The 13,644-nt window shown below is 32.8% G+C and overlaps 1 protein-coding gene across 1 annotated transcript in view; it reads left to right on the top strand.

Moving 5' to 3' along the window:
- The window catches only part of LOC123564816 (hemicentin-1-like), a 168,915-nt gene extending 157,051 nt beyond the window's left edge, over positions 1-11,864 (top strand). Inside the window, 5 exon segments of the mRNA XM_053524242.1 lie at positions 7,355-7,381; positions 7,384-7,518; positions 9,667-9,786; positions 11,282-11,361; positions 11,670-11,864. Of these exon segments, the coding sequence (XP_053380217.1) occupies positions 7,355-7,381; positions 7,384-7,518; positions 9,667-9,786; positions 11,282-11,361; positions 11,670-11,864 (557 nt within the window).
- Positions 11,865-13,644: the final 1,780 nt, after the last annotated feature.

Here is a 13,644-nt window from a genome sequence, read left to right as displayed (position 1 = left end):
TTGCGGACTAAATAAAAATGTTTTTTTTTTAAAATTTTATTTATCTCGTTTTTTTGGTATGTATAAAAGGGGGCAATGGATAAACTTGAAACTTATAGTGTTTAAAAATTTTCAACTTTGAACACAACACAGATTCAATAAATGCATAATAAAACGACGCTAACAATCTGCCCTTTAAAGAAAAAAGTTCATTTTAATTTTTGTAAATTTCAAAAAAAATATTTAATGTTTTAGATTTAAAATTTTTTTAATAGAAAAATTCTTTTAATGATTATTTTAACCCAAACCCAAAATTTTACGCGATCCTGGGAATTTTGAGTTTTAATTTTAACGTAAACGGGCAAACCCCTACTCGCAAAATTTGCCCCGCAAAAATTATAAAAAAATTTGAAATCAAAATAATTTTGACTAATTTAAAATGTTTTTAAAAACCTTTTCCAATTAATATATTGTGCCCCCGCCCAAAATTTACAAAATTTGCTGGGGTCCATTTTCTAAAAAAATTCAGAAGTTTTAAACTGTGGCTACAATTGACATTTTTTAAGCAAAAGTTTAAGAGGGTTTTTGCTTTTTGATGTCTGATGGGGAATTAAAAAATCAAATACTGATTATCGGATCCCAAATTTATACCCGTTGACAGGGGGATAGATCTATTCTAAAAGTTTTGGTTTTTGCCCAATTCGCCAACTCAGACCAAATCAAAAATAAGAAAACCCTTTTTTTTTTTTTTTTTTTAAAAAACATAGAAATATATAATTTAGGGGACAACGGGTATAATCAACTAAATCCCGATTCCCCCGGGTTTCCCTGCGAAAACCCTTTCAAAAATTTGTACAAAATGAAAAAATTTACCCTGAACACCAAGTTGTTAAAAATAAAAATTTTGGAAAAATTTTCAAAAAATTTTGTTAAGAAAAACTGATATGCAAGAGGGAAATTGGCCCTAAAACGTGCCAACATCTTTTTTTTACAGGTATAAAATTTCTTTTAAAAAAACCCTTTTAATTAAAAAAAACAGTGACAGGTCGGGGGGGAACAATTGCAAAACATTTATCTGCTTTTAACCCCCCTTTGAATGCCACCCAAAAAACCCAGGAAAACCCGGACACAAGTGCTCTTAGAAATAAAGCCCTTGAAATAAAAAAGTAACAGTGTATGTTAAAATTTTTCGAAAAAAATATCTATCAAAAATTTAATGATGATAGTAGAAAGGTTTAACCAAAATTATTAATTAATTAATTTATTTATTTTTTTTTTACCCCAATATTCCAGGGTCATCCCGGGAAGAATCCCAAACTAATAAATTAAAATTTAAAAAGGGTGTTTTGGATTTTAATTTGATTTAACAACCCCTTTCTTTTTAAAACAAGTACAGTACTGTAATACAAAACAAACCCTTCTAAGAATGTGAAAGGGTTTGGGGACCGGACCACAAGTTAAAACATTAAAACCTTTTCCGCCCCCCCCAGTTTTTTTTTTTTTTTTTTTTTTAAATTTCCAAAAATTTTTAAGCCCAAATTGGGTTTTTTACTTTAAACTTTTATGTTTTCCGGGAAATGAAAAACGCCTTTTAAAATATTGTACTAATGTTACGAAAGTTTGAACTTTGCCCAAAAAATTCCTCTAAAAACCCCAAAACCAAAAAACGCATTTAAATCCCAACTTTCCCCGGGTTTCGAGGGACCAAAACTAAAACCGAACACCAAACAAAGGGACTGTCAAATACAATTTTAAGTTATTTACCCCCAAAAAACCACATTTAAATTTTTTTTTAATACGTTTTGAGATTAAATTTAAAGCGATATGAAATTAAAAAAATAAAATAAGATTTTTGTAACAATATCATTTATAAGAGGGGGAACGAAATTGAAAAAAATTATCCCTTACAAAAAAGTTTTACTACTTTTGGGTGTAATGACTGTAAAGAAAACCCCGATTTTAAAAAAGAAAAAAAAAAACATAATAAAATTTTCAAAAACCCTTTATTTTCCATTAAACTTTGATTAAAGAAATGTTCCCTTTTTGTTTTAAAAGAAAAGGGAATTTTACCGATTTGCATGAAAAAAAAAAGATACACAAGAATTTTGTTTGAAAATTTACGTGGAAAATATTCTAGGGCCCAAGGGCAAGGTTTTAAAGTCTCAAAAATTTTTTGAATTTAAAATAGCAAAGGGAAAAGATCCAAAGTCCAAAGTATTTTTAATTTTAGTCATCTTTTTTTCTGCAGTATAAAGCAATTATTATCAAAAACCTTTTAAAAAATAAAGCTGAAAAAATTTTTGTAAAAACAAGTTTTTCAGAAAAATTTTCGCAAACCAATTTAAATTTTTCCAAAACAGCCCAAATGTCAACCTGACAACTTTTTTAAAAGCTGTATATTTCCGTATTTCAAAAAAAAAAATTCAAAGGTCCTTTGGGGATAAAAACCTGCAACCCCAAAAATTTTTGAAAATCTTTATTTTTGTTTTGATTTTATCCAACTGAATTTTAAAAGTGGGTCTTTAAAAACTTTTTTCTCTGGATGCACGTGGACTGTTTTACATTAAAAAAATCAATTTAGGAAAATTTGGGAAATACTTCTAATCTTAAATTTTGACGAGTGGGTTTTGCGGAAATTTTTTGACTCGATAGAACTTGTTTTGGGGGAACCTGGTCAACTTTTAAAAAAAAAATGTTGGGCCCTGAAAAAAAACTATTTGGCAGGTTTTCCCGCGTTTTAAAGCCGGGCAGATTTCTCCCGGTTTCCCGTGCGACTTATCGCAGGGGACGGGCCGGGGATGGTAAGCCCCATGATGAGAAAAAAATTATTGAAATCAATTGACATAAAAGCTACTAGTATAAATAATAAAATAAATAATAAAAATAAATTTTTCTACTATCAAAGACGTTAAATTTTTTTCCCTTCAATCTTCGCCATTTTTGATAAAAATCGTCCAAAAATCAACCCCCATACGGGGGCCCCCCACTAATTTGACAATTTTAAAGGGCCCCTTTTTGCTTTTAGGGGAGATTAATGTAAGGGCCCTCTGCAAATTTCCCATTTTTTAAAAATTTCGAGAATAACTGTGCCAAATTTTCCCTTTTCCTAAGCAAAGGACTTTACAAACTTTCTCAGGGCACCCTTTGGAAAAAGTTTGGGCGGAAAAAGCGTTTTTGAAATTGGGTTTTGGGAAGTACGAGAAAACAAATTTTTACATTTGTTTAAACGAGAAACGCTAATGCTTTGGTTCGAATCTGCAAATTATGAGCATTAGGGCTGCACACCCCATAAATAGATTCTCAACGAAAAACGGTAATTATTAGACTGCAAAATTATTTGCGTGTTTAAATCAATAACAACAACCTACCAGCTTTTGTTTGATGCCTGGATTACGGCAAATCCGCCGTCTTTTTTTGCTTTCCCGGTCATCCTCTAGACACCCTGGTACGCCTCTACGTTCCTGGCGCGCTCTGTATCGTCCACGGGCGTGTAGATCTAGCTTTTCAATTAACATCAAATCTGAAAACTCTAGCCATACACCTTAAATTCAACTGAATATTGCAGGGAAATCTGAAGTAATAAAAACGCTTGAGTGGTTCCCAGACGCTAAGGCGTTCATCATTACTCTATTTTGTTTAGACAGGTAACCAATAAATCACAAAACAAGATTACTTGACAACAACGATAGTTTCTAGTTTACACACCTAGCAACAAGATAGCTACCAATTTCGTGAGAAAATAAATGTAATTATTTTTAGGCAAAATAATTTTTATTAATAGATATAATGTATAATATAATTAGTCTCTACCTCCTGCATGTTAACATTCATCCATATACTGCTCTTTAATCTTTTTTCATCATTTTGATTTGAAAGTATCCACACTGAAAAAAATGTTGAAAAAGACGTTAAGGCCTATGTTATTCTGAAATTATGAATTAGGTGGGTGGGGTACATGATATTATTTCTGAGAATTTCGAAGTTATTTTAAAACAAATTTTATTCCAGTGTAACAATACATTAAAACCATGCAGTGCTGAACTCTTATTTTAATAAAAGACAAAAGTGGAAAAGTTATCGTATGTTCGGGTCACAATTTTGGGGGTAAGTTTCTATATCATCAAGCATAAATGCGAAAAAGTATAACATACATAGTAAAGCTGAACTATCCGTGTAAATGAGCTGAGAGCTATTTTTCTATTTCCATTTATTACTTTTCTAAAAAAAAAAACACATTACAATTAACCAGGTGGGTAAAATTTGTCATTTTTGGCACATGCCCTTTACAAAATTAAAGAAGTCCCAACTAAAGTATGGTGTGCGAGAAGGGCCTGAGCGCTTGTACGTAGTGCGCATTTACGGGGAGTGTATTGCTCAAATTAATATATCAAATATATATTGATTTTATCGAAGTCCGAAAAGTCCCACCAAAAATAGCAGTATTAATTTTGTAAAATATTATTTATTTACAAGCGTAGCCTATCTCTGACAAATGACATCGAGAATTCTAACTAGCCTTTTAGAAGCTGCATTTTCAAGTACCTAATTTTCCACTTTGGTTAAAAAGCTTTTTTACAAAACATTTTTGTAGATAGTGACTGGCTACAGAAGGAATATCACGGAAAAAAAAAAAACGCTGGACCTACGGAATGCACAACCTACTAAACTTCAAAGTTTAAATTTTGCTTAATAAAAAAGACTTAAGTGAAAAATAAACTAGAACTCTATGATAAAAATCAATAGATCGTTTCGGAAGTGTTAGAGAGTGAGAAAGCAAACATATCCTACGTAGTATTAGCAGGATGATTTTACACTGGGGTCAGGGGACCGCCCCGAAAAGGCCGGTCCGTCAGCCGCGAGTTAGTTGAATGAATGGTTACAGATTTTCTATCGGCATGGCGCCTGCAAAGTGGTAGGAGTTGGGAGGTAGTTGGCTAGCACAATAAAGGTGACTCATAAGCCAATTTGGCGGGCCCCTTTTCAATAAGGGTGACACTATAATAAAAAATAAAAAAGAACCTTTACCTTTATACAGTAGGGATATTTTTGGGTTTTTACATGTAACATCAAAGCATTAACCCCCTCGTGAAAATATATGCATGTGGCGTTCACTGTATATGTATAATTATAATATTATACTTTAAACGTTACACTGATACAACAATACCCTTTGCATTTTCATTTATATAAAAATAAAAACAAGCAAACAAACAAACAACTATGGGGAAAAATGTTTATCTTTTTTTATTTTGTTGGGTTTAGAGTAACTAAAACGATAAAAATTAACTTTTTCCAGTTTTTTTTTTTTTTTTTTTTTTTTTTTTTTTTTTTTTTTTTTTTTTTTTTTTGGTGGGAAAACCTCCAGGTGCCCCTCCAAAATTTTGGGGCTCAGTTGAGTACCTAGATAGAGGCAGAGACCTTCGAAAAGTCACGGGTGGCTTCCTTACACCATCCCACGCCGGTGGCAAGGAATTCAAAGTCAGCGACATTGGCCATGCCGGTCACGGAGGCATCTATAGAAGTAATGTTTGAAATTTTTAAACATTATTCAATTTCTCACGCTGATTTTCATTCCTGTGAAGTGAACAATTATGTCTACGTTTTTTTTTTGCAACTTTTAAAACTTATATTTTCAATCAAATCCCGATAATATAAAGATACTGTCAATGATATTTACCGCCTGAATTACAAATGGTTTGTCGAATAAACCATATTTTTAAATTTACAAAAATTTACACACCACGAGGGTGGGAAAAGCACAAAATTTTAAACGTTCTTGAACGTATTATATATGAAACGTCATGCTTGAAATGTAAATAAAGGAAAAAAAGGGAAATTTTTTAAATGTTCGTGGAAAAGATCGAACTGTGATTGTCGATGTTTTCGGTAAGAATATATATGAACGAAATATAAGACCGTAAATCTTACGGGACTTAAGGAACATTGTAAGCGATTGTATTTTTTTATTATGTTCTAGAAACCTTTGACACTGATTTCAAGGACAAGCCGTATTTGTGACACATACATGTCTATGTTGGGCTGTAAAAAGATAGATCCAAAATTTAAACTAAAAGCTATATTGCATAACTTCTTCGTCATTTGAAGCAGAATTCGGTTGCTATTTCGTTAGAATATCAGAAAATTACGGGAAATAAAACAATCTTTGAAAAAGTCCCGATCTTTCATCATTTTTTGGGTTGGCGTATGTTTACAAATTCATGTTAGTAGGCCGTCATGTCCAAGAAGCCGTGTAAAGTGATAATTGATGAACACGGTTTATTTGGTAATTGTGAGTGATCGTTACGTGATCAGAAAGTCGGACAGTGTGATGTTATAAAAAAAGTGATACTTTATTTAGATTAGAAAGTGAATCGCACTATAACAATAAGGAATTCTAAGGAAAAATTTACTCCTTTACTTCGTTCACTGAAGAAAACATGGCGGACATATTTTTGTAAAAATTGTGCACCTATGATTTGTGTACCCCGTTTAAAACGACTTTTTCCCTTAGAAAACTAACGTCAGCTCATTACACTGACATATCCTTGATTGATGAATATATTTTGGGTATAGATATAAGAGACTTACGGTACCAAATACTACCCCGAAAATTCCTGTGCATTTCCCCTTGTGCACTGTTGGAACATGTTTCTGAGTGTCATGATACTTTATAATTTACTCGAGATACATTTTGTATTATTATTAGTTTCTCTTTGAACCCCGAGCATTGCTCGCGTTGTTACGACAATCTCAGTTTTACATAGGAATTTTGCACTGTCAAAATAGCATAGTCCTTAAACCTGAATACACTCACACTTCATGTGTGATGAAATACTTTTGGTAGGAGCAATTATTATGGACACACACTTCATATGTGTGATAAAATACTCGTGGTAGGAGCAATTATTATGGACACACAGCTCTTCAACATGAAGTTGTTGAGGGTACATATAATGTTTATATCCCCTTTGAGAGCTTTTTTAATGACATTGTCATTGTTCTCATTTTTCTTTCATGATTTATTAAAATTGATAATTTTGGCACCACTTAATGAAATTTAAAAAAACTTGACACAATGGGGTTTGATGGCAACGAGAAAGTCTTTAGTGTTAGAACTATACCTCTGTCCTAATGATTTTAAAGTTATCTCCCCTTTTGTACTTACTTTTATGTGTTGAAGGCGTGCACAGTTTGTTTAGACTTTATGTCCAGTAATTCTTGTACCCCAGCAAACAAGACTGTGGGGAAGGGGACTATATAAGAATCCCTTTTTTTCATTCTGAAAAAAGTAGCACATGATGAAATACCTTTTGAAGCTTTTAGAACCTAGGGTCAGCCTTTAATGATAGCCTTCAAAATTTATGATTATTAAAAGATATTGATGAATGCACAGAGTCACCAAAGGGGTTTGTGATCAGATATGTGTAAATAAAAATGGTGGTTACCGATGTAGATGTATGCCTGGATATCGAGAATTTCTAGAAGCAAATGTGTTGGTAGGGATTACTGTAGATTCTTGTGTCAGAAAGAAAGAAATGGGTTTATCTATGCACCTAACCTATCAAGCATTAATTTTCTTACATTAATGTTATAATGGTTAATCTCTTCACTAGTTCAATTTCAATGGGGGCGCTTGACTTTGTTTAGGGGCCACTAGAAAATAAAAAAAAGGAAATTCCTTTAAATTATTCTCCTCATGAACAGCTTGAAATTAAACTTGGTTAGTCTTGTAGCATCGCTATAATAGGTCTTCTCCCAAATTTGTGAGAATAGTGGTATCTGGCCCCTTTTAGAGGCTGCTAAAGCAAAACATAGTGTCTTCATAAGATGAATGTTACCTGTATTACAGATACAGATGAGTGTGAATTAACTAATTCACCATGTGAACGCCAATGTTACCTATATTACAGATATTGAACGCCAATGTTACCTATATTACAGATATAGATGAGTGTGAATTAACTAATTCACTGTGTGAACGCCATTGTTACCTATATTACAGATATAGATGAGTGTGAATTAACTAATTCACCATGTGAACGCCAATGTTACCTATATTACAGATATTGAACGCCAGTGTTACCTATATTACAGATATAGATGAGTGTGAATTAACTAACTCACCATGTGAACGCCAATGTTACCTATATTACAGATATTGAACGCCAATGTTACCTATATTACAGATATAGATGAGTGTGAATTAACTAATTCACTGTGTGAACGCCAATGTTACATATATTTAGGATATTGATGAGTGTGAATTAACTAATTCACTGTGTGAATGCCATTGTTACCTATATTACAGATATAGATGAGTGTGAATTAACTAATTCACTGTGTGAACGCCATTGTTACCTATATTACAGATATAGATGAGCGTGAATTAACTAATTCATCATGTGAACGCCAATATTACCTATATTACAAATATTGAACCCCAATGTTACCTTATTACAGAAAATAGATGAGTGTGAATTAACTAATTCACTGTGTGAACGCCAATGTTACATATATTAGGATATCGATGAGTTGAATTAACTAATTCACTGTGGGGAATGCCATTGTACCTATATTAAAAGATATAGATGAGTGTGAATTAACTAATTCACTGTGTGAACGCCATTGTTACCTATATTACAGATATAGATGAGTGTGAATTAACTAATTCACCATGTGAATGCCAATATTACCTGTATTACAAATATTGAACCCCAATGTTACCTATATTACAGATATAGATGAGTGTGAATTAACTAATTCACTGTGTGAACGCCAATGTTACATATATTTAGGATATCGATGGGTTTGAATTAACTTAATTCACTGTGTGAATGCCATTGTACCTATATTACAGATTAGATGATGTGAAAATTAACCCAATTCACTGTGTTGAACGCCATTGTTACCTATATAACAGATATAGATGAGTGTGAATTAACTAATTTACTGTGTGAACGCCATTGTTTACCTATATTACAGAAAAAGATGATGGTGAATTAACTTAATTCACTGTGTGAACGCCAATGTTACATATATTAGGATATCGATGAGTGTGAATTAACTAATTCACTGTGTGAATGCCATTGTTACCTATATTACAGATATAGATGAGTGTGAATTAACTAATTCACTGTGTGAACGCCATTGTTACCTATATTACAGATATAGATGAGTTTTGAGAATGAACTAATTCACCATGTGAACGCCAATGTTACCTATATTACAGATATTGAACGCCAATGTTACCTATATTACAGATATAGATGAGTGTGAATTAACTAATTCACTGTGTGAACGCCAATGTTACATATATTTAGGATATCGATGAGTGTGAATTAACTAATTCACTGTGTGAACGCCATTGTTACCTATACTACAGATATAGATGAGTGTGAATTAACTAATTCACTGTGTGAACGCCATTGTTACCTATATTTAGGATATCGATGAGTGTGAATTAACTAATTCACTGTGTGAACACCATTGTTACCTATTTTACAGATGTAGATGAGTGTGAATTAACTAATTCACTGTGTGAACGCCAATGTTACATATATTTAGGATACCTGTGAGTGTGAATTAACTAATTCACTGTGTGAATGCCATTGTTACCTATATAACAGATATAGATGAGTGTGAATTAACTAATTCACCATGTGAATGCCAATGTTACCTATATTACAGATATAGATGAGTGTGAATTAACTAACTCACCATGTGAACAGGTATGTGCCAATGCCATTGGAAGCTATCTATGTAGCTGTAGACAAGGATATCAGCTTGTATCTAGAGGCAGATGTAAAGGTATTTTATAAAAAGCATGTATCTCCTTCCAGCTGTGCTCATATTACTAATAGTCACTGTCTCATGTGGTTATGAGACAAATAAATTGGAACCACTGTCTTACCCTTGCTTGATTATACAAGGCACTTTTATAGCCTGAACATTTGGTTTACTGTATCTGTATGATTCCAACAAGTACCAAGAATTTTGATTCCATTCTTATTATTTTTAGCTCGACTATTCGAAGAATAAGTAGAGCTATCGGCGTCACACCTTGGTTAAGTTTTTCGTACCAATTCATATTTTGTCAGTCTTTTAAGATAAAGCTTTGAAACTTTCAACACTTGTTTACCATCACCATGGCCAGTTATAGGCAAGAGAACATGACTCCATCAAGGATTTTGGCTGAATTATGGCCCCCCTTTTGACTTAGAAAAACATGGTTAATTTTTCATACCAGTTCATATTTTGACAAAGTCTTTAAGATAAAGCTTTGAAACTTTCAACACTTGTTAACCATCCACCATGGGGCCAGTTATAGGCAAGAGAACAAACTCCATCAAGGATTTGGCTGAATTATGGCCCCTTTCGACTTAGAAATCTTGGTTAAGTTTTTTGTACCAGTTCATATTTTTACAAAGCTTTGAGATAAAGCTTTTAAACTTTCAACACTTGTTTACCATCACCATGGCCAGTTATAGGCAAGAGAACATGACTCCATCAAGGATTTTTGGGTGAATTATGGCCCCTTTTGACTTAGAAAAACAGGTTAATTTTTCGTACCAGTTCATATTTTGACAAAGTCTTTTAAGATAAAGCTTTGAAACTTTCACACTTGTTTACCATCACCATGGCCAGTTATAGGCAAGAGAACATAACTCCATCAAAGGGTTTTTGCTGATTAAAGGCCCCTTTTGACTTAGAAATCTTGGTTAAATTTTCGTACCCGTTTCGTTTTGACAAAGTCTTTTGAGATAAAGCTTTGAAACTTTCAAAAACTTTTTTAAACCCTCACCATGTCCAGTTATAAAGGGAAGAGCACATAACTCCATCAAGGATTTTGGCTGAATTATGGCCCTTTTTGACTTAGAAATCTGGGTTTAAAATTTCGTACCAGTTCATATTTTGACAAAGTCTTTTGAATAAAGCTTTGAAACTTTCACCACCTGTTTACCATCACCATATCCAGTTATAGCAAGAGACATAACTCCCTCAAGGGTTTTGGCTGAATTATGGCCCTTTTGACTCAGAAATCTTGGTAAGTTTTCCGTACCAGTTCATATTTTTTGTAAAGTGTTTGCATGGCTTGAAACTTTATCACTTGTTAGTATAATAGTCTCTTTCTGTGGGAAAGAGTACATAACTCTGTCATCTGTTTTTGGCTGAATTATGGCCCTTTTTGGACTTTGAAATTGGTTCTGTTTTCATACAAGTCCGTTTGGTCAAAACTATTTGACAAGGCTTTTAAACTTTGAAAAATGTTTTATCATATGATTTCCTTCCTACTTTTCTAAAGGCACAGACATCAAACTAAAGAGGATAATTGCACATGATAAGTCAATGCCCCCTATCTGTTTTGAGACCAGCATGCCAAAGGTAAAATTCACAGTGACCTGGCGACTGAAGTCAGAAAGTCAAAGGTCACCGTCACAGTGACATTGAGACTGAAAACGATAAATGAATGCTGTGGCACACGAACTTCAAACTTGACAGGTGACTGCTCTCGATTTTGCGGCGGTCATTTAATTGTCATGGGCAAGGTTAATTACGGCGACGATCTGGATTTGGTTTCCATCAATAACTGAAGAACACCAATGTTTGTCTTTTACAGGCACCACACTCCTTTAAACACAAGTTTATAGATCAGGTTTGTTAATTTATGCAGTTTTATTTGGTATTTTTAGATTACTGTGAATGACTACCAGAAATTAGGTCATCCCTGGTCAGTAGACTTCGGTAACATGTTCGAGTTCTTTGTAAGGCATGATCAACGGTATCAGAAACATCATACAACGGAGCTGTATCCGTACGTCCTCAGCTTTGGACAATGGACCCAGATGAACAGCAGAAAGCTTTTCGAAGTGTTTTCTCAGTTGTAACAAAGAATTAACACTGTATTTATACGAGTCAGATAATTTGCAAAACATGTACCGTTTAATTGCATGTTCACAGCTGACTTTGAGACTAAAGCTGTTGAGCTCAAAGGATTTAAAACCTAGACAGATTTGTATGATGTGTTTAAAATATCATGAAGTTATAATATAGCTTGGTATGTCTTTGAATGCATTGTATAAAGTTTATTCTGATATGAAATATCATACCAATTTGAATTAAAATATGGCAATATTTACATCATGTTGACAGTTCTTTTGCTACCATACATGCCTCAAGTAAAAATGTAACCGTACCTGATCTATTACATTACACAAGAGACATTTCTGAATTGAACTGATAATTTAATTATAACAGAACAGTGTAAAACTTCATACACACGCTCTGTACCAATTATTTAAAGTATCTGACCCTCAATAGATATTTTATATTGAAAGAAGAGGGAAAATACGGATATTTAACACTTCATTGTACTGTGGTTTCATGAAACCCGTTTTCATACATAAAGTTGTTTAAAAATGAGAGAAAATGCGTTACCACGGAAACACGAGCCCCGCAACATATACATTTTAAGCTTAATTTAGAAAGCTAACATGCATACTAGTAAAATTATCAATTATGAAGACTTCTACGGATAATAATGAAACCACAATACAATGAAGTGTAAAATAAACGTATTTTCCTTCTTCTTTCAATATAAATAAGAAAATATTGCAGAAATCATTGTTTAAGTTGAAAAGTTAGATGTCATTAATCTTGTTGTCATTGGTCAGAATGTATTTAAAACCCTTAAACATTTTATGAAAAATAAAACATGTCAGGTATCAGTGCGTTGTACATAGCGAATATGGTATTTTTCAAAATGAAACAATCTTTTTCCGAGGGGTCAGAGCAAAAGTGATCTAAGTGAATATAGATAATGAAAAACTTTGAATATGTTCGATATCACCCCTCAATATGTCTTTGTTGATGAATTTTGTATAAAGTTATGACAAAAGTCTACGTTTTTTAACAACCAATACATTAAGAGGTAAGAGTATTAACTTTGTTCAAGTAATCGATCAGTTTGCATAGAAAAATGATAGGCTTGATCTTCCTGTATGTAAATGAAAAAAAAATTTACAATAAAAATGTGTGTTAGGTCTAAATGCATATCTGCTGCATATTTCACATGCATGTTGGTCTTGTAGAATAATACTTAGTCTAATATTTTTCACCAGTAAACGGCAGAAGGAATATTTTCATGAATGACATAGCCACAAGTGAAAATGCAAGATATGATGTCCATGAGCGAAAGATAGTTTTGATAATCTTTGACATTGCCAGCTTCCATAGCCAATTTTACATTGTAGCCTCCCTTGATTACCTGGCAATTCGTGCATATTTGGATTGTTTCCCTTAGGCAAGTTCACAGGATTAACGTATTTCGGTTATCTGCTACCCTGTGAAAATCGATATTCTACTGTTTATCGGAAAGTCAAGTGTATCAATTAGTGAGAAGGGGAAACAGTGTATTTTAGTTAATAAAATTAATATGTGACAATTTTAAAAGATAATTATACCTATTTTAGCATTTTTATGAAAAGAAAGATATTTGTTATCACAACAAAGAATGATAAAATACATTTTATTTTACAGCTATTTGATCAAACATAATAAAAAAATATTTAGGAATAAGTTACAAATTTCGTTACGTTTTGACTGGGAAAAAAAACAAGTTTTCTTCAAGTTCTGTCTGGAGAAGTACACAACATTCAAATTTGTATA

Source organism: Mercenaria mercenaria, chromosome 15 (assembly GCF_021730395.1).
Source record: "Mercenaria mercenaria strain notata chromosome 15, MADL_Memer_1, whole genome shotgun sequence".
NCBI classification, from domain to species: Eukaryota; Metazoa; Mollusca; class Bivalvia; order Venerida; family Veneridae; genus Mercenaria; species Mercenaria mercenaria.
Note: the sequence above shows the minus strand (reverse complement) of the source record. Positions and strands in the feature narration are given on the sequence as shown.